At 52.5% G+C, this 21,571-nt stretch overlaps 1 protein-coding gene across 6 annotated transcripts in view; it reads left to right on the forward strand.

Annotated features, from left to right (window-relative positions):
* The window catches only part of RASGEF1A (RasGEF domain family member 1A), a 182,918-nt gene that overhangs the window by 128,008 nt on the left and 33,339 nt on the right, over positions 1 to 21,571 (forward strand). For 2 of the 6 annotated variants that reach the window (XM_081569124.1, XM_081569126.1), the window contains exon 1: positions 14,887 to 14,992. The exons of the other annotated variants lie outside the window; for them this stretch is intronic. In XM_081569124.1, the coding sequence (XP_081425250.1) occupies positions 14,975 to 14,992 (18 nt within the window). In that variant the 5' untranslated portion in view covers positions 14,887 to 14,974. Of the gene's footprint in view, positions 1 to 14,886; positions 14,993 to 21,571 lie in introns of those variants that run through there. 6 annotated transcript variants of the gene reach the window in all.

The raw sequence follows: 21,571 nt of genomic DNA on the forward strand, positions 1-21,571 counted from the left end.
TAATTCTATCAGTTTTTGCTCTTAAATTCAGGGGTTCCATTCGCAGGTGCATACATTTGTAATTGTTATATCCTCTTGATGGATTGACTCTCTTATCATTATAAAATGTCCTTTGTCTCTAGTAACATTTTTTATTAAAGTCTACTGTGTCTAATAAAGTCTGTGTTGTCTGATATTAAAGTCTATTTTGACTGATCTAGCCATTCCAGCTCTTTTTTTGTTACTGTTTACATGAGATAGCTTTTCCATCCTTTCTTTCAACCTATTTGTCTTGGAATCTAACTTGTGTCTCTTGTAGAAAACATGGTTAGATAATGTTTTTAAATTCATTTTGCCAATCTCTGGATTTTAATTGCAGTGTTTAGTTTAATCCATATATGTTTAATGCAATTACTGGTAAGATGGGGTTTGCTATTTGTTTTTCATATGTTATGTTTGTTCTTCTATTCCTTCATTATTCCTTTCTTTTGTGTTGAGTAAATCTTTTGTAGCCCTGTTTTAATTTCCTTTTCATTTCTTTTACTGTATATTTTTGAGTTATTTCCTTTGTTGCTTGGCAGATTAACATCTTTACTAATAACAATATAATTCAGATTAATATCTTAATTTCAGTAGTGTACAAAAACTTTGCTCCTCTGTAGTTCTGTTACATAAACAGGGGGGAGGCCCTCTGTTTATGCTCTTATTGTCATAAAATTTACATTTTTATACATTGCGTACTCTTCAGCAATACTTTTAATTATTGCTTTATATAGTTGTTTTTGAATTCAGATAGGAGAAAAAAAGAGTTACAAACATAAAATACATTTATGCTGTCTTTTATACTTACCTATATAGTTACTTTTCATTTTTATAGATCCTTTTCATTTTTTCATCTGTAATTGAGTTCCTGGTTAGTGTCCTTTAATTTCAGCCTGAAGGACTTTCTTTAGTAGTTATTATAGGGTAAGCCTCCTAATGACAGGTTGATTTTATTTGCTGGGCAATTCCTTCTTCGTTTTTGAAGGACAGTTTTGCTGCATAAAGAATTGTTGGTTGACATCTTTTTTCTTTCAGTACTTTGTATATGTTATCCCACTGCTTTCTGCCCTGCCCTTCTCTGGTTTCTGATAGGGAATCTACTTGGAGTTTGTTGAGCTTTTTGGTTGTGTAGATTGATGTTTTTCATCAAGTTTGGGACATTTTAGCCATCAATGCTCCTAACATTCTTTTTATTTATTTATTTATGGTGGCACTGGGTCTTTGTTGCTGCGTTGACTTTCTCTAGTTTTGGTGAACAAGGGCTACTCTGCAGTGCAATGCACAGTCTTCTCACTGCAGTGCCTTCTCTTGCTGTGGACACAGGCTCTAGGCACATGGGCTTCAGTAGTTGCTGCACGAAGGCTCAGTAGTTGCGGCGTGTAGCGCAGTATTCTTGTTGCTCCTTTCTCTCCTTTCTTTCTGAGACTTCCATTATATACCTGTTAGTATGTGTGATGGTATCTGAGGCTCTATTTATTTTCCTTCATTCTTTTTAGTTTCTGTTCCTCAGACTGGATGACATTAGTTGACCTCTCCAGGTTTATTGGTTCTTTTTTCCGCCTGTACAAATCTGCTGTTGAGTCCCCTAGTTAAATTTTCATTTCAGTTACTGTAGTTTTCAGTACTGGAACTTCTATTTTTTAAAATAATTTATACCCCTTTGTTGATATTCTTTATTTTGTGAAGCATTTTTTCCATACTTTAATTATTCTGACATAATTTCCTTAATTCCTTTTTTCCTATTTTATTGAGATATAATTGACATAATATTGTAAAAGTTTATGGTATAAACCATGATGATTTCATATATGCATATTTTTCAAAATGATTAGCACAAAAGTTTAGTTGATATCCATCATGCCACAGTTACAAATTTAGTTTCTTAAAAAAAAATTTATTTTCTTTGCACCTGGTCTTAGTTGTGGCATGCAGGACCTTCAGTCTTCATTGCTGTGTGCTGAATCTTTTAGTTGTGGCATGTGATCTCTTAGTCATGGCGTGTGGGATCTAGCTTCCTGACCAGGGATCCAACCTGGGCCCCCTGCACTGGGAGCATGAAATCTTAGCCACTGGACCATCAGGGAAGTCCCACAGATTGTTTCTTTATGATGATAACTTTTAAGATTTACTCTCTTAGCTACTTTTAAATATACTCTACAGTACTGTTAATTGTAGTCATGTTGTAATTATATCCTCAGAACTTATTTATCTTACTGTGAGTTTTTACCTTTTGACCGCTTTGTCAGGATGGTCACTGAGGTTTGTTTGTAGTCACTGCATCACACCACACCTGAGTGCCTTTTGCTAGGGGACAGCCCAACCACCCAGCAGAATGTCCTGAAGCTGGTACAGAACATGAAGAGTTGCCCAGAGAAAAGAGTGAGTTGAAACTAGTGTGTGAAGTGTTTGCCCTTTAGTTTAGAAAAAGAACCCCACATGTACATGTAAATCATCTCATGAACAGAAAATTCTGAGCGGTTGCACCCAAGATTAATTAATTGTGGATGTCTCTGGGGAGGGTCTGGGACCGGGGTGGGAGGGCATTTATTCTTCCTTGTGTAATCTTTTGTATTATTGAGTGTTTTTTCATGAGCATGTATTGCATTTTCAATTTTAAAACAGGTAAAATGAACAAGCAAACTAGGCAAACAAACATGTGAATGCAAGCAAAGACCCTGCCCAGCTAGGCCCTCCTCTGGGGCCGTGGTGCTGGCTGGGAGAATGAACACTTCTCTGTAGGCGGTGCCCACAACTCCTACCATGCCCCCAGGACAGGGGTGGGACCTGGAGGGGAAAGGGCACACAGTCTGCTCTCAGCTCCGTGCCCTTGCTGGGTGTTCTCAGGACAGGCCTCAGGTAGTGAGGGCCAGGATGGGGGTGCTGGCCCGGGGGCTGCAGCTGTCTGGGGTTAGAGGAGAGGGTAGGTTGGTGGGATCCTCCAAGATGCCATGATTCTGGAACTAACTGTGAGAGACCCCTCCTGGGAATGTTTGTGTCTGCCTAGGGACAGGCCCGTGCACAGCAGTACACGTGGGGTACTTCCCACCAGCCCAGAGCATCAGTCTCTCTGGCTCCAGACAGGGTGTGGCTGCGAGGATGCTCCTGGGCAGGCAGCCGCAGCCCCTCCCCAGGGAGGCGCTAAGAACTCCCAGAGGTGCCCAGCCTGCTCACTCCCATCAGCTCAACCAGCCTTTCCTCTGGACTCTCCTCAGGGTCCCTCAGTGAGCCTCCCCTGCTCAGATGCCTCCCTGTCCATCACAGATGGCCTCTTCCTGCCACAGGAGAGAGGGCTGGGAGAGAGTCTGGGATGCTCATGATGGCCCGGGTGTGTTTTCAGGGTCACAGGGTCACTGCAGGACCATATGTGGTCATGAGGATGGGACAGTGATCAAGGAAATCAAAGGAGGAACCCAAACTTCCCTCAATATATAAGTAAACTGTCACAAAGCATAATGTAACTCTCCAAAATATTGAAGTCAGCCAAGTAAATAGAGAAGCTCAAGCGTAGGAGACCATATGTTCTGCTCTGGGTAAAACCTTTTCCTGAAGGTGGAATTCAAACGTACCTGCATCACACGCCGCTCACTTCCACCTGCTCAGCTCCCCACTCCCCCACTGGGTCAGGGCCTCACCTGGCCTAGGTCATTGCCCACAGTGTGCAAGGAGTGGGTCTCCTGGTGCCTGTGCCCAAGAATCACAGGACAAGTCTCCACTCTCCTCCACGAGGAGGAAGGCTTGTGTTGGTCCTAGGACGTGTGTCTTGATGCCTTTGGGCTGGGACGTGCAGGTGAGTGGGTTCTCAGGGGCTTCCGCAGGGCTGGCTGGTGGGGAGGTTCCCCACAGAGGAGCAGCTCAGGAGGAGGGGAGCCCAGGCCAGTCCAGCATCCGGCATGGAGCCCCTGAGGACTTCCCTGGGCTTGGCACCAGGCTGAAGCTTGGCTGTGAGCAATTATGTCCTATTGAAATCCTGGGCCTGGGTCAGCTGAGTGCCCCAGGGTGGGTCGGGTGGCCACAGTGAGGGAAGAGGTGGGAAGACTGTTCCAGAGGCTGAGGGTGGGGGGAGGCCCAGGCTGGAGAGTGTGCGCCAAACCAGGAGAAAGAGAAGTGGCAGATGCAGTCTGCTTTTTTTTTTTAGAAATGTGGATGATAAGAGATCGGAAGGCAGCTAACAGGAATCAGGGGTCAGGGAGGCTGTGTTTGTGGGTCTGGAGAAGTGCAGAGCTGAGAGGAAGTGGAGACAGAGGCTGAAGGGGAGAGGGAGGTGGGAAGGAGGAGAGCCCCTCGGGGGCTCCAAGGACCAGCCCACCTGATGGCTAGGGCTCCATCCAAAGGAGAAGATGAAGTGGGAGGGCAGACCGGGAGGCCCAGGGCCTGGGGAGGGGCAGGAGGAGCTCCAGAAGCACGAGGTGGGGTTGGGAAGGAGTTTGGGAGCTGGCAAGGATAAGGGGAACCCAGTGAGATGGGAGAAGTCCCTCCCCCATATGCTGGCAGCTCCGAATCCTGGCCATCCCCACCCCTACCCCACAAAGCTAGGCTGGGGTACTGACTCCCTATCCCCATTCCCCACCCCCACCCCAAGCAGGTCCAAAGCATCCACCCACCCCAACACACACATAGACACACACACACACACACACACACACACACACACGCACAGGTGCTCAGGGGATCTCAGGTATGAGTTCTCTGGCAGTCTTCTCTGAGAACTGGAGCTAGATCACCTTGTGGGTAGCAGTCACTGACCCAGCCCCACCACACCTCTGTTGTTGTTCAGTCGCTCAGTTGTTCTGACTCTTTGTGACCCCACGCACCCCAGCCTTCCTTGTCCTTCACTATCTCCCAGAGTTTGCTCAAACTCGTGTCCATTGAATCTATGATACCATCCAACTGTCTCATCCTCTGTCGTCCCCTTCTCCTTTTGCCTTCAGTCTTTCCCAGCATCAGGGTCTTTTCCAGTGAGTCAGCTCTTTGCATCAGGTGGCCAAAGTATTGGAGCTTCAGCTTCAGCATCAGTCCTTCCAATGAGTATTCAGGGTTGATTTCCTGCAGGATTGACTGGTTTGATCTCCTTGCAGTCCAAGGGACTCTCAAGAGTCTTCTTCAGCACCACAATTCAAAAGCATCAGTTCTTTGGCACTCAGCCTTCTTTTAGGTTTGACTCTTACATTCACACATGACTACTGGAAAAACCATTGCTTTGACTATATGGACCTTTGTCAGCAAAGTGATGTCTCTGCTTTTTAATATGCTTTCTAGGTTTGTCATAGCTTTTCTTCCATGGAGCAAGCATCTTTTAATTTCATGGAGCAAGTGTCTTTTAATTTCATGGCTGCAGTCACTGTCCACAGTGATTTTGGAGCCCAAGAAAATAAAGTCTGTCAATATTTCCATTTTTCCCCTATCTATTTTCATGAAGCAATGGGACCAAATGCCATGATCTTAGTTTTTTGAATATTGAGTTTTAAGAGGCTCTTTAGTTCCTCTTCACTTTCTGCCATGTGCCATGGTTGTTATCTGCATATCTGAGGTTATTGATATTTCTCTGAGCATCCCTAAGAGGTCGCTGTTGAGTCAGCTCCCAAGGGCTTAAATCTAGTACCGAGCTGCACTGGGACTGCTCAGGGTCTTGAGAGGGAGCATCGAACCCTGAACCTTCTGTTTCGTACTTCCTGCTGGGGAAAGCCTCACAGGTAGCTGTGTCTCCCTTCCTCCCTGCCCCCTCTCAACTCAGCTGAGCTTCTGAAGAGTTCCCAGGACAGCCATAGCGTGCATGGTAGAACAGGGGGTAAAAAATCTACCTGCCAATGCAGAGACACAGGAGATGCAGGTTTGATCCCTGGGTCGGGAAGATCCCCTAGAGAAGGGAATGGCAACCTGCTCCAGTATTCTTGCCTGGAAAATTCCATGGACAGAGGAGCCTGGCAGGCTACAGTCAATGGGGTTGCAAAGAGTCAGACACTACTGAGCACTTATGCATAGACGCACGCACATCTCTCACTGCAGGCCCCCACATCAGTGTTTCTTTGCCTTGAGTGCACTAAGCTCCTTCCGTTCTTGGGGGGCCTTTGCACTTGCTGTATTTCTGCCTGGCACACCCTTCCTGGTACCTTTACCAGGACATTCCCACCCAGCATAGCAGCCTCTGCTCCAGACTCAACTCCCCTGCCCAAGGAGGTGGCCTTTGACCCCCAGGCTCTATGCCATTCCCCTTTTCATCACCAGCTGGATTTTGTTCATTTGTTTACCATTCTCCCCTCCCATAACCCTGAGGGTAAACCCCGAGAGCAGGGACTATGTCTCTGAGAACTTGGCACATAGTAAATGTTCCTTAACTTTAAAAAAATGAATAAGTGAATAGTTAGGAATGCAAAATGCCACTCAGTGGTTGAGGAGCCCACCAATGAGGAGTGTTTCAGATCCAGGGCCCTGGTTCCTCTTTCTCCATGCCCTCAGCCGAGAAAGACATCACTAGTACCATACGGCACATGTGACTGATGGAACTAGACAGGAACTCAGATCTCAGGGAGGCCCTCCAGGGAGCCACTAGCTCTCCTTAAGATGTGGTGGGAGGAAGACTAGGGTATAAGGTACACATTGTGAGCGTGCTGGCCATCCAAGGACAAGGCCCTCAAGCATGCTCTGAACATCAGGAAGGCTTCCTGGAGGAGGTGACAGGGTGGGCCCAAAAGGCACTGGGACAGAGAGAGAAGAGGAACTACAGTTTGGAGGATGGGTGATCACATATGTCGTGGAGGTAAGGATCAAGTGGCTACATCCCCAAGACAGTAAAAACCAGCCTGTTCAGGGAGGAGGGCACTTGTTGGGCTGGCTCCCGCAGATTGTCCCTGCCTGGGACCAAGCAGAGTCTTCTGGTCTTCCAGCTGGAGGGAGGAGCTAGTGGGATGCAAGGAGAGAAGCGACAAGCACTGCTGAGAACATACAGCAGATCACACTCTGGGTGAGCGAGGCAGCACAGGGCCCTGTCCTGAGACTGGAGGGTGCTGCTCCCATTCAGCCGTGCTGCCTGATGTGGCCTTTCCTGATGCCCACCCAGCAGGGTCCATAGGCTCTTCTGACCCTTCATGCTGCCTGCCTGCCCTGGGCACTCTATCTCCCTTGGTTACACCCTGGCTGGCAGGAACAGGTCTCCCTTCTCTAGGAGTGGTGAGGATGCTCAAGGGCTGGTACCCCCCTGGTGGGCTACTGCTGAGCCAGCCCTGACTCCCACCAGGCATCCTCAGGAGGAGCACCATAGCATCCCATCCTGGTTTTAGCAAAAGAACATGTATCTCAATATGCTGATGACAGAGACATTCATGTGCAGTGAAGAAAACTTGGGAAGCGTTCGATGAAGACATCAAAGAGGAGGCCAGTGGTGGGCAGGCGCCCTGATGACCCTTTCAGGCTGGGTGCGCCAATCTGTTACAGGCACATACTTGAGCACAGGGATGCCACAGGTACATGCATGCACACATGTGTGAACACACATGTACTCACATGATACCCATGCACAAGGAACACACATGCAAATACTGATACATGCACACAGGCACACACAAGCCTGAGCACATGCGCAAGATCATGTCTGTGTGCGTGAACCTGCTATGCCGTTTGTAGACCTGCTATACTTTCCACCAGGCTGCCAAGGAGGGGCTGTTGTCCCGTGAGGTGCCTTGTGGAAACCCACCTCTGTCATCCGCTTCTCGCCTTTCCCACCAATGACTCTGACACTCGCGCTAACACCCTGTGCTACATTAAAGGGTATTTTTGCAGATGGCACAAGTGAGAATTGAGACTCAGGCTTCTGGTTGCCGTGAAGCAGCTTGCTCCTGGTAGATGGGCCTCTCCTGCTTCTTCATTTGCAGGCCCTCTGTCTCTCACCAGCTCTGAGGTGGAGACCCTGCAGGGTGCCATGAGGACATTCACACTTTGTCCTGGCCCCACTGGCTGGTCTGTTCCCCAGGCAGTCCTTACTCCTCTAGGGTGGGAGCTTTGCAAGGGGCAGGGTTTTTCCCTTTACACCTCCTGCCTTTGCCACCCCTGTGTGTCCTCTTGTCAGGCTCTTTTTGGATGCCTGGTTGACATCGTGACCTATGTCATCCCAGGGAGTGAGTCCCTGTTTGGGGTGGGGACTGAGGCTCACAGAAGCTGTGACCTGGCCAAGGGCCATCTGCTAATGACTGCAGAGTCCAGGGGCAGCTCGCTGAGGGTCCCGTGTGCTTCCTCATCCACCACCATCCAGAGAATGACCACCATCTTGGACAGAGTGGCCACAGGGCTGCCCAGCCTCAGGTCACAGGCCTTCTGGAGGACCCAACCTTGAGATCTTCATCCTCTCAGCATGGGGCCCTGCAGGACCCAGAAGTCTCACCTTGGCACTGACCTCCACATGACCCCTCCAGGGTCAGCTTCCCCATGGCAAGGCCTCCAAATGGGGAGATCGTGTTCTCTTGGCCAGAGGATTGTTCTCTGACGATAACCAGTACTGGAATGGCTGTGTAACATCGGGGTTGCCCATCAGGTTGCCAAATATTTGACTAAGAGGAATGGAAACTTTCGGGGTGCCATGGCAGGTGGGGCCTTGCCACTCTGGTCCAGGGGGAGTCTGTCTGCCCGGGCCAGTAGCCAGGTTCCTCTGCAGCTCCCACTGCTGTCACAGGCAGGGACTCAGGTCTGGGTTCCTCAGGGAAAGGGATTTCTTTCTCCTCCCATGCTCTTGGGAAATAAATGCTGGTGGCTGGTCCCACACATAGACCAGAAAACCGCCTCACTCCAGAAGCTGAGCCAGCTAGGGAGTGTCGCCAGAAGGGAGGCCTCAGTTGTGAGGAACTATCTTATTTCTTGGAGAGCAGGAACCTGAGTGTGGCCTCTCTAAGGCCTGTGGGTGGGGCCATGGAAAGGGCCAGAGTGTGGCCTCGGGTGGCCCTCCTGGTACTTGCTTGCCCCCCACCCCTTCCTGGTCCACCCACCATGGGCACCAGGGCACCGGCCCAGATGCTCTTCAGGCCCCCCTGGGCTGGTTGCTCCACCTCTGCCTGGTGATCTCTGCCCAGTACTGCCAGCCAGGATTGGTGAGCACTCAGTGTGAAGGGGTGGCAGGATTCAGAGGAGCACGCCCAGGAGGGGCTGCTAGGAACTGGTCCCCATTCACTGGAGGACAGGACCAGATATGCTCATGCCCAGGCCCCCCTCTTCCTTTCCTCCCTCCACTGGGGGACCTCACGGGGCCTCCTCCCACCTGCCGCCCTCCTTCTCTGGAAGTGGAAGCCAGGCTTCTGGCACTGAGCATGGAGGGACGGCTCTCCTGATGCACCCAGTTCCCCTTCCAAAGGGCTGCTTCTCTAACGTCTGGCACCTTCTGGGACCCTTTGTGAGAGCAGGCCCCCCTGCCCAGCCCCATGCACCAGGATCTCTGCACCCTCCCAGCCCTGCCCACTGGGGCACCCAGGCCCTTCCCCAACCCCTAGGACCCTCTGGGTCTGGCTAGGCCCCTGGGGAACTGTCCCCACCTAGTCCGCCTGGCCCCTTGGTCCCCCTGCGCCTGGGCCCGGGGAGGGAGCCAGCCTGCAGTTAACACACGACCCTGTGGCCCCTTCTTCACCTGCTCCTTTCCCTGCTTGTTGACGGGAGAGTGATGACGGGCCCGGGTGCAGGGAGTGGCCACCATCCCAGGTGGTCTGCGCTGTTAGTCATGGTTAGTTACACGCCCAGTTACACACTCGTGGCAAGTTACACAACGTGGTGGATGGGTGGCTCTACCTTAATCTATTTTCACATAAGATGAAGGGGAGTGCCACAGTCAAGGCAAGCAGAGGCAATGGGGAGGCTTCTTGGGGGATCCTGCAGGGAGTTGTCTCTGTTGGCAGAGCAGTAACCTGTGTGCTGTGAGGGGGCATCAGAATGATCTACTCTCCTCTCATTTGCCCTCCTCTGCCCCTTGTGCTCCAGTGGTACCTAAAACCATATCAGTTTGTTTGCTGCCAACATTATTCTCCCAAAGGGAGTATTCATGGGACAGGGCTAGGGAAGTGCAGAGACCCGTGTGTGTTCTCAGTGGACATCGGCCTGCCTAACTCAGCTGGGTCCCCTGAGGACAGGGTCAGCAGTCAGGGTCCTGCCCTGGGGTGTCAAACACACGTGCCATGAAGCTCACAGGTTAGCGTGGGTGTGAGCTTGGGTGACCCATGACCGCTCAGACTGCGGACTGGCCCTCAGGGCACACCACGTCCCACAGGTTCCTGTTAAACACTGTTAGTGAGGGCGTGGAGGAAGCTGGAGAGGGCCTCTCCGGGGGTGGTTACGAGTACAGATGGCCCGGCCTGCCTCCCTGGGCAGGCGGAGAGCCCCTGGACAACTCAAGCCCTCGGAACTAGAAACTGAGAAGTTTCCAGGGCTTACTACGTGCTTGATTCTCTGGCTTCATGTTTTGCCAGCCGCCCTGTGACCTGGGGGTCATGAGCCCTGCTTTATATCCAGGAAATGATAACTCAGAGAGGCACCTGCTTCATCCATGACACTCAGAGTCGGAGCTGAAGCTCTGCCTGCATGGCTGCCCTGGGTGATAAGCGGCTGGTGGGGTGGGGAGTGGCCTCAGCTGGACAGTGTAGGGAGGGGAGAGTGTGCAGGAAGCAGAATCTGACTGTCACCTGCTCCCTCACCAGTGGTCATCACCTCTATTGGTCCCTCAGGTCCTATCAGACTTTCACCTGAGCCTGCTGGCACCTGCCCCTCCCCCCATGCCCCCCTCCCTCCCTGGAGCCCTAGCTTCTGAGGACTTAGCCTCCACAGGGTCTTTGTGGTGATGCTGGTCCACACCCCCTTGTGGGCACTGGGTCCCTGCTTCCTCTGTTCTGCAAGGGCAGTCACCCCACATGAGGTAACTTCCATCTTCCAAAACTAAAACCTTGCAGGCTGTACCTTTTTAAAGGAAGGAAGTTTTTACCCAGAGGGGCCTTTGGTTTGGGGGAGAATGAAGAGAGGGAGGCAGAGACCACCTTAAAATGTTCCTTTCCCCAGTTCTGCTTCTCTGAGTTGCAGCTCACAACACACTTGGAAGGGTCTTGGGGCTCAGACAGCTTTGCCTGCCCTGCCTGGCTTGTTATTTCTTCTTGTTTTTTTTTCTATCAACTTTTTTCTAAAATTGTTCTGAAGTGTAATGTACATATAGCAAAGTGCGTGAGTCATAAATGTTGCAGCTCAGACTTTTCATGGGGTGAATACATGGGTGGCCAGTGCCCAGCCCCAGCAGACCCCTTGGATCCTGATTAGATGTTCTTTCGCGTCTGATTTCTTCTACTCCACGTGATGCTGGTAAGACTGACTCTGGTGTGTCCACTCTCACTGATGGTGGTGCTCCCAGATTGATTCTACCTCCTTGTGGTGGAGGGCAGCTGGCTGGTTCCCAGTATAGAAACACTGTGGACAGTGCCGCTCTAAACACTGGTGGATGGGTCTTTGGGTGTGTGTATGTAAGCATTTCTGGCGGTTCTACACCCAGCGAGGAGCTGTTCAGCCTGTGTATATTTGGCTTTCTTAGGCACTGTTGGTCCATCTTCCCACGTGGCTTTACCAGTTCAGCTCTCACCACCAATGGTGGGAGTCTCTCTTGTGCCACATCCTTGTCAGCACCTGGAATTCTCTGCCTTTCCATTTTAGCCACCCTGGTGGGCGTACAGCAGTATCACACAGTGGTGTGAATTTTCCTTCCCCTGATGACTAATGAAATTGAATGCTTTTTCTTATGTTTATCATCTTTTTGGATGTCCTTCTTTAAGTCTTTTGCCTATTTTTAAAAAGTTGAGTCTTCAGACCTTTTTGATTTATGTGAGTTCTTTATATATTCTGGACATGAGGCCTGAACTGGATGTATACACCTATGTCTAGCTCTGCACATGTATTCACAGGCATACATACACACACGTGTTCACTCAACAGAGAGGTGTCAAGTGCCCCCATATGCAAACATGTCCCAGTCCCTGGGGCACAGCAGTGAACAGACCAAGGCCTTGCACTCACAGAGCTCAGTTCCCCCTAGAGGAGACTGACAAATAAGGAAGTAGAAAGTAGAAAGAATATGTCAGACTGAAGTAGCCATGAGAAGGAAAGTTCAGGGGGAGAGGAAGTGTGGGAGTGGAGGTTAACACTGTAAATATGTCACCAAGAAGGTGACACATCAGTAAAGACTCAAGAGGAAGAGAGCTGCACACAGAGGGAGGATGAGCAAGAGGCGGGGGTGAGTGGAAGGTGGGAGGTTTCAAGTCGGAGCACCCACATGGCCACTAGACCCTGGCTTTCATTTCACTGAGGGTTCTGGGCAGTGGAGGGGCAGGACCTGACATAGGTTTTAACAGGGCCAATCGAGCTACTGTGTCAAGGCAGGATCGGTGGAAGCAGGGACATTAATTAGGAGCCTGTAGCACTGAGTCCAGCCTCCTGTCCCAGTTTCTTGTTGGTCCCAGGTGTCTGTACTGGTGAGAATGTCCAGGGTTACTGTCATCCCGGAATCAGGCTTTGTTGCTCTTTGCTCAGAGCATCCTCTCATGGTTATGGGACAGATGCCCTGTTCCTGGCCTCATGGCCAGCCCACATCATCTGGGCTGCCTCATCTTCCCAGAAGCCCCCAGCACATGTCTGCTGACCACACCACACCTGGTTCCTTTTCCACTTTCTAAAGCCAGCTCTGGCAAGGTTACTGGGTTCCCGTATTGGTCCCCACAAGCTCTCCCTGCAGCATCTTGCTCCATGAGCCCAGCCCCACCCACAGCTTCAAGTGGGGGAACACCCTGGCAGGGGTCAGCCCTGGCAGGCCCATCTCCTTGCCTCCATGGGAACCAGGAAGGATGTGGCTGTGGTCCATGTACACACATGAATGCTGAGGTCACACCTGTGAGCAGAGGAGAGAGAGCACCATCCATGTATGTGAGGACATTCCCATCGCAGGGACGATGGGCAGCGGGTACTCCTTCCTCCTGGGAAAGCATCTACCTTATCAAGGGATGCTGGTGAAATCTGTGAGTGAGCATGTATAGAAAGGCGCAGTGGGGCTGTACATGGGCTCAGCCACCTCCTCTGGACCATAACACCTAGAGAGGCAGAGGGGAAGGCTTGCTCTGGATGCAGGTGGCAGTAGGGGTGTTAACTGCCCACGTGGACTTTCTGGACTTTCTGCTGTGGGATAGAGCTGAGGACTGCAAGGGTGGGTGGCTGGCAGACTCCCTCAGGGCAAAATCCCTCACCCCTCTTGGCACTATGGAGTTTTCCAAAGGGGCAGGGTGGCCAGGCAGGCTCAGGACTAAGGACCCAGGCTGGTCCTGGTGCCATGAGTCCCCTGTGGAGGCCACTGTGAGCTCTGCATACTCTGACTGGCCTGAAAGGAGATGCAGAAGCAGCAGAGGGAGGATAGTGTGAAAGCTTCTCGGGGGAGGGGCTGATGTATCTGCAGCCCTGGCCATTTCTGCTGATGTTGCCTCCTTCTACCTAACTACCCACCCCAGGAGCTGTACAAGGCTGTAGCTAATAGTGCAGGTGCTGGAGCAGTGAAATCTGGGTTCCAGTGTTAGAAGAGAAAGTGGGGTGGTTTCCAAACTGCTGTATCCTCTTGGAGGAGACTGGTGAAGGGACTCGGCACAGCCCCTCATTCCTCAGGACAAATAGCTGTCCTCCAGGACTCAGCCTGAGGGCCAGTCTTGCTACTAGTGACAGAATAGGCAAAGGAGAGGAAGTAGCTGAGGGGAGAGATGGCTGTTTCACAAGGCTGCTGGGGGTGAGGTGTGGGACTGTCGAAGGCAGGCTTCCAGGGGACCTACCTGAATACTGACAGGGTCACCTCTTCCCATCCCAGCCCCAGGCTTGCTCATGAGCTCTCCTAGAGTCTGCCTTGCTCCCGTTCTCAACTCAGCCTCTGGGCCCTCTGGTTCTAGACCTCCTAGAGAGGGCAGTCTTCCCTCAGTCCACCTTTTCCTTTCAAATTCTCAGAGCCTGGGTTGAGGGCAACGCAGGAACCCGGTGGAGGGGGAAGATCGGTCACCTGACAGGATTTTCTCAGCGCTGGGGCTCTTGAGGACGGAATGATGCCTCGCTGTGCCATGTGCCAGGCTCGCCCCACACCGTGTCTTAGATTAGTCCTCCCACGAAAGCAGCTGCTATGTCCCCTGTGTTCACTCAAGGAAACAGGACATAGTTCCGTGGGACGCTCGAGGCCAGAGCTGTGTGGAGTGAGAACCCCGTGAGTGGAGGCATTCAAGCCAGGCGCTGGCCAAGCACCTGCGGTAACTCTGTAGTGGACCTCTAAGATGAGGTGAGGCTGGGGAGGGCGAAGAGAGGCTCGAGGGAGGATATGGGGGCGCTAGGGGCTCCTCGTGAGCTGGATCTCACCAACACGACCGTTCCCACCCCGCGCGAAGCGCCCACCAGCACGGCGCCCCTTCGCCTAGTGGCAGAGCCCGTCCGGAGCACCCCGCTCCGACCCCCTCCGTACTGACGCCACGGCCCGCTCCCCCTGCACTCCCGGCGCCCCCAAACCCCGCGCCGGGCCTGTGAACCCGGCCCACGGGGCGCCCCTCCCCGCGCCCCTCCTCTCGCCCCTCCCCCTGCACCTTCCCCCCGGCCCTCCAGCAGCGCCCCGCCCCCTACGCCACGCCCCATTCGAACACCGGCCGGGCGCCTGCCCCTGCCACGTGTTCCGCTCGGCCCCACCCAAGTGCCCCGCTAGCCCTGGGCCCCCTACCTCGGCCCCACCCAGACTCCTAAAGTTCCCGGCCCTGGCCCCTCCCCGGACGCCCGCGGCCCCTCGGCCCCGCCCCTGGCCCGGCCCCGCCCCGCGGGAGGAGGCGGGCGTGGGGAAGTCCGCGGGCGGGGCCGCTGTTTGGAGCAGCTTGTGCGCGCGGGCAGAGAGGCGGCCGCACCCGAGACGCCCCGGGCGCCGGGGGGACAGCGCTGGGAGCAGGTAGCCAGGATGTTTCTGGAGCCCCAGGTAGGGCTACGGCGCGTGTCAGGTGCAGGGCGGCGGGCGGCGGAGGCGGTGATGTGGACGCGCTCGCAGGGCAACCCCTTGATTGCAGTAGGACCGCGGGGCTAGGGATTCCTGCGCCGCCGAGCTCCGGAAGCAGTGCTGACCTCCCGGCAAGGAGTGCGGCCACCCGGAGAACATCTTCGGCCTGGAAGAAGCTTGCCCTTGGGAACCAATCCCTCTGTGGGTGCCCCCGAGCACCTGCTGCCAGGTGGGCTGTGCCCAGGGCTCAGAACGGATGGGCAGCCCAGGCTGCCACTGCCTTGCCTGGCCCGGCTTGCGGAGGCCAGTGTTAGTCTACGGTTGAGCGGCACCTGCCCACCTGGTACAGACCCCTGTGGGGCGGATAGCGCTGGGGAGGCGGGTGACAGCAGCCCAGCAGCAGGGCCGGCGGGAGGGTGGCCGCCCTGGGACTGGCACAGTCAGGCGTGTAAGAGACAAGACCACAGTGCATCCTTTTCCTGACTTGAGGGGTACAGAACCACTTGTTTGCCCTGGAGGAGGCAGGGGGACTGTAACGAGGTGGGCACGTGGGAGATGTGTATGTCTGCTGTGTGGGCAAGAGTGAGATTATGTGAAAACGTGGGATGTTTATATATGGGATGTGTGTGTGAGAGAGAGAGAAGCACAGAGTGGGGCGGGACTGCGCCTGTGTGAGCCCACAGACACCTGTGTATTTAAGGGCAGTGAGCCTCAGGCTGGGGCTTTGAGGGATGTGGGCCCCACGATGAGGGGCAGCTTTTTTTCTATAGGAGGGGAGGCTGAGAAACTGTCCTGGAATTAACCCTGAGCATGAGGCAGTGTTGCATTTCCATGGCTGTTTATTACAGTTCTTGCTTTGAGATGATCCGATGATGCGATTCAGGTGCTGCTTTTTAAGCCCTCTCAGCCTGGAGCTGATCAGTGTAGACCCAGGACCTCGGGAAGAGAAGGGGGCTGCAGCTGGGCTAATCAGGCCTGGCTGTGCCCAAGAAGCAGGACTCATTCGTTGTTTCACGTATTCAGCACACATTTATTGAGCACCTGTTATGTGCAGGCACTGTGGATTCAGCAGGGAACCAGATACAAACTATAGCTCCTGTCCTCATGGGTCACCTTTTAGCAAGAGACAGGGGGATAAAAAAAGCACAATCAATAAATGAGATATGGGATGTTACATTGTGATAAGTATTAAAAGAGAAAAAGTGAACCAATAGAAAATATCAAGGGTGCATCAGGCAGGATAATTTAGATTATCAGCAGTAGCCAAACAACCCCCAAAGCCAGGGACTAATAACAACATAGTGTAATTTTCACTTATTGGCTTGTCTGTCAGGGGTTGACAGGGCCCCACCCCAAGCCTTCCTCTCTCAAGGACCTGGGCTGACAGGTCCCATGGCAGAGGGGGAGTGAGGCCCTTGCACTGACATTTCAGTGCCCCACTTCACAGTGCCACACGTCACTTCCACTCACTGTTCTTGAGCCAGATGAGTCACATGGCCCCACTCAATCTCACTAGGACCAGCAGTGACAGTTCCGCTCAGCCTGGCGACATGTCCAGCGTGTTTGGTGCCCCGCACATTGACCACCAGTGTGGGGCTGCCTTGGGTAGGGCAGTCCGGGGGAGCCTTCACCTGAGGACCTGCTGGACGAGAGGCAGGGAGATAGTGGCAGGGGGAGCAGGAGAGCATGGCAGGATGTCAGGCCCAGCTTAGAAGAGGAAGCTGCCTGTGTATTCAGGCACCAGACTGGAAGCCAGTGTCAGGGGCAGGGCTGGTGAGGGTGTCAGGATAGTTTGGCCAGCGCAGTGGCTCAGGGGCTCAGCTGAGGGAGTGGAGGAGGAGAGAAGGCCTGATTTGAACACACTCTGGAGGTAAATCGAGAGGCCCTACTGATGGTGGAAATATGGGGTACAGATGGAGAAGAGGCAGCAACTCCAGGAAGGAGAGGTGGGAAAGGATGCAGGTGGAGGAGGTGGGGGCGGGGAGGAGGGGGAACAGTTTGACACCCCCTGGGGCAATGTCACCTGGCACTCCCGGGCAGTATGGAGTCCAGGGAGGGTCTGGCCCGGGTGCTGATGCAGAGCCCCAGCTTGCTCCATCCTGCGGGCTCTTGCCGCCTCTTGGCCGTGCTGCCTACACTCGTACCTGCTGGTTCAGGACAGCCCACCCAGGCGCCACGCTCCCGTCTTGTTGGGCCTGCCTGCTGCTGGGGTTGGGGGAGCCTCGGGTGAGCTCCACCAGGGGAGGCAAGGGGAGCGGAGGGAGCCACAGCATCCTGTGTTGACCTGTCTGCCTTCTGAGGTGCTGGAGCACTGGGGACAGTCGCATAACCACCAAGACAGGGACCACAGTGGTGCAGGGTCTTCACAGACTAGGCTGTCTAGGACAGCCGCTTGGGGTATCAGCTTTGGGATGGGTAGGGTTTGACCAGAGAGACGGCACTGACGTGCCTGTGGAAGCCACCTGCACCCTCCACACCTCTGGGCTCCTTGGGAGTCTCCCTCGGGGAGTTGCAAGTAAGTGACCAGAGAGGGCTGGTCTGTCAGGGCTTTGGTGTCGGTGAGGAGACCTGTTATGTCTCCCTGTTATTCCTTCTCCTGACCCACTGGAAACTCCCTGGTTTGGAGTTTCCTTGGAAACCCACCTCAAGTCCTCTCTGACTTCTCCCTACAGAGTTATACCCCCCACCCTTGTGCCCCTCAGCACCCAGCACAGACATCTGATCCCAGTTCTCACACACTGCACTGTTGTGTTTCCGCTCCCTCTGCTAGCTGACATGGTGCCCCGTGGGCTCCTCCAGTCTCAAGTGTGTGGCACAGGTCAAAGGACCTCAGGGATGTTTGTCAGCTAAATAAGTGAGGGAAGGAAGAAGCAGACACAAGGGCTGGAGTGGCCCGCAGAGACTGCCTACTTCTGCTTCCTTGTTTTACACATGGGGAGGCTGAGGCCCACAGGGGCTGCAGCTGGCCTGAGTTCAGCCAGGGGTCTGAGCTGGCCCCTTGACCACGATGTCCACTGTACCAGGTTCTGGGCTGGCTGGAGCGGTGTGAGTTCCAGGACAAGGGGAGCCTGGAGGCAGACAGAATGGAGAGTCCTAGGTGACGGGTCAGGTGGGAGCATGTGGATGATGGCCTCTACTGGGGTTCTCCACTTCTTTCCCCCTGGATCCCTGCTGCCCCCAAGGGCTCCGGCCCCGTGGCCTCAGGGCTGTCAGCAGGCCATGGGGTTTCTCTCGCAAACCCACTGCCCTGTGTCTCCGCCTCCAGTGGAACCACCCCACCCTCACTGTCCTGCTCACCCCCGCCTGCCTGGCTGGGGCCAAGCCCACGGCATTTCCCAAAGGTCAGTGTGGCTGCTGCACGAGCCGCCCCCCTGTCCATGGTGAATGTGAGTCAGAGGCCCTGGGAGCCAGCTCTCTGGTCTCCTCTAACCCTCACAAGGTTGCTGTGCCAGTGACACAGGAGGCTGAGGCTCCACGATGTAAGGCAGCACGTGAGCAGACCAGGTGTTCATCCTGGGGCGGGCCGACCCCAGATCCTGGACCCCCTGCACGCACCAGGGGCCTGTGCAGCATCCTTAGAAGAGGGAAGCGAGTTCCCAGGGGTGCCCAGCCCAGAGGGCAACATGGAGGCTGTCAGGGGTGTGTGGCCAGGAAAGGGGGCTGTGAATTGAGTGGCTGACGTGGGTAGCAGAGCAGGCCCATTGGGAACGTGTCCCTGGCCAGTGAAGAGCTGGGAAGCCCCAGGGCATGCACACATGCCCACACACGCAGATTCCTGGCTCACACATACCCCCTTCTCTTTCGCCACTGGAGTGAAAACACACATTCCACATGGACTGAGTCGGGACGTTCCCTGAGGAGGTTGATAGGTAAGATATTGATCTTTAAAAAAAAATGTGTGTTAGGTAATTGATAATTAAACTCTCTAATTAGTTGGAACAGATTTTCAGTTAGGCTCCCTGGAAAACCCAAGAATGATTTAATTCATTTCTAATGTATCTTTTAAAAACTTTTTGATCTTACTGTGTTTTCTAAAAGGTACACAGCAGCTCAATAATAGCAGTTGTCCTTGGCTTGATCTTCATTTTAATGAAGAGGCCTCTGATGTTCTGCTGTGAAGTCTGAAATTGGCCCTAAATTTCAAACAGATATTCTTCATCATGAGGTACATTTCATTCCCACATTAAGTGCCAAGAGTGTACACCAGGAATGGATATTCATCCGAGGCTTTCCTATATCTGGCAAAATCATCAAATTCCTTTCCTCCTTGGACCTATTAATGTGTTGACTTATTAGCTTTTCTGAGCTAAATCATCCTGTTCCTGGAATAAATCCCACAGGGTCAGGCTCAATTGTGTTCTGAAATGCTGCTGAGTTCATTCTGCTGATATGTTGCTTGGGGTATTTTTCATCTATATTCATAGGTGAGAATTTATTCATACTTTTCTATTAGGGTAGATATTTGTCACATTTATAAATCATGGTTATGTTAGCTTCATAAAATGAATAGGAAAGGTTTTCAATATGAATTGTGTAGTTGAAATAGTTTAAATATCATATAAAATTATCTGACTCTCCAAGGCTTGAAATAATTCATTTTGGAAACTGGCTCAGCCGGGGCTTGCTTTCATTTTTCCCTGAGGTTTCAGTTGGCTGTGAAGTTACTTAATTTGTACTATGGTTATTGGTCCTTTTGGGTTCTAAATATTTTTAGCCTATTTTGGTTATTTATATTTTCTAGGTAATATCCCAGTTCGAAATGCTTTCAGGCCTTTTAGCACAGATTTATATCATCTATCCTTTTAAGGTTTCTTCTCCACATCTTCTCCACACTAGCTTCTCTTTTTCATCCCTCTGTTTTTGCATTTCTTCCTCTCTTCATTCTTTGCTTCCCTCCCATCCTCCCTCTTTCTCTTTCTGCTAGCTTCCTTCCTTTCTTCCATCCTTTTGTTGATGAGAACTGCCAAACGTTTATCTTTTAAATTTGCACTTTCAAAAGAAAACCAGCTCTTGAGTGTACAGCAGTCCTACTGTCTTCCTTTCCTTAAATCCACTAATTTCTCATTTAGTAATTCCTTCCTCCAGTTTGCTTTGCTGAATGTCTGTTTTGTTTAGAAGCTCTTTTTAGCTTTTTGAATCAAGCGCTTAGTTTGTTTTCATTTCCCCCTTGTTTTTTTAAAATATATTGAAGTCTATGAATTTTTCTCTGAGTACAGCTTTGGCCATATTGAATTTCACGGAATTTCTTCTAACGGTTATTTTTCTGATGTGTCTATAATTGGAGTTTTGATTGCTACTTGAACATAAACATGACTTAGGGAAGCATTTTATTAAATGGGTGATTTTTTTTTTTTTGGTTCACTGTTTGTTTATTAATATCCAGACATATCATTCTGTTGCCTGTACATTTATGTTTGGGAACCCCATCAGGATTTCATTGGTCATTTGATGTGTGAGCAATGTGGATGAGTATTCTTGGATAGAAGAACATGGCTTGCTGTTTATAGGGCATGATATTTCACCTATTTTTCTCTTTATGCTTCCATCCCCACGTCCTGAGAGAATGCCCTGCAGTACTTTCATTCCTTTTTGATGAGTGGTAACTCATCTCTTTGGGTCTGAATTCGTGTCAGGAATTGTAGAAAGTTCTAGTTGTTGTCCTGCCTGTTTCTGGTCCACGAAGAGCCCTATGCACTGTGCTTGGGCGCCGGGCCCATTTCCTGGGCACAGCGGGGCAAGCATGTTCTCGGCAGTGTGCCTTTCACTTTCAGCCCTTGGCAGAAAGAACCAGCCTGCAGGCTGGAGCAGCGGGCTGTTCCTGGCTCTGCTTGGCCAGACCGTGTGGCCTCGGGCTGTCCTTGGCCTCCTGGGCTGTACCTTATCCCAGCAGGGACCAGTAATGCCTTGGGGGGCGCTGTGGGGATGTGTAGGATGGCCCAGAAGGTGGAAACCTTCTGTGAGTGTCACTTATTGGCAGTGACACTGCCGGCTGTTTCAGGTCAGGCCGGGATCTGGCCACCCAGCCTGGGGCCCCTCAGGTGGACATGCACACCTGGCCCTCGGATCCTGGCACCCCTCAATGCTGCGCTCACTGGCCCCTCCATGCCCTCTGCGAGCAGGTGGCTCTGGGCCAGGCTTTGTCCATCTCTCAGGGACCCTGGCGGTCTCCCTCCACCTGCCTTCGCCTTGCACCTGTCCTCCCTTCTCTGGAGCCTGCGCTGAATCCTGGGTTTCATGGCAGATCATGGTGGTCACACTCCCCAGGGTTCACCACTTTGGAGCTACTGTAAGGCTTGGGGCTGATGACTTAAACCCTTGGGGCTTTGTTCCCTGTCTGGAAAATGGGATGACAGCTGCTGTGCCAGCCACGTGTGCAGAGCGGCGAGTGGGAAAGTACAGTGCCTCAGGGAGGGATGGAGACAGCTATGCTGCTGGTGCTCCTGGGGGCCGGCCAGTTCTGGACACTAGAGGGTGCAGGGCATGGGGCAGGAAAGCTGCTTGTGTACACAGTGTGTGCATAGGGAGCGGGAGATGTTTCTGTTTGAGGGTCAGGATGTGTGT

This window comes from Giraffa tippelskirchi, chromosome 2 (genome assembly GCF_054371585.1).
Source record: "Giraffa tippelskirchi isolate mGirTip1 chromosome 2, T2T-mGirTip1v1.2.pri, whole genome shotgun sequence".
NCBI classification, from domain to species: domain Eukaryota; kingdom Metazoa; phylum Chordata; class Mammalia; order Artiodactyla; family Giraffidae; genus Giraffa; species Giraffa tippelskirchi.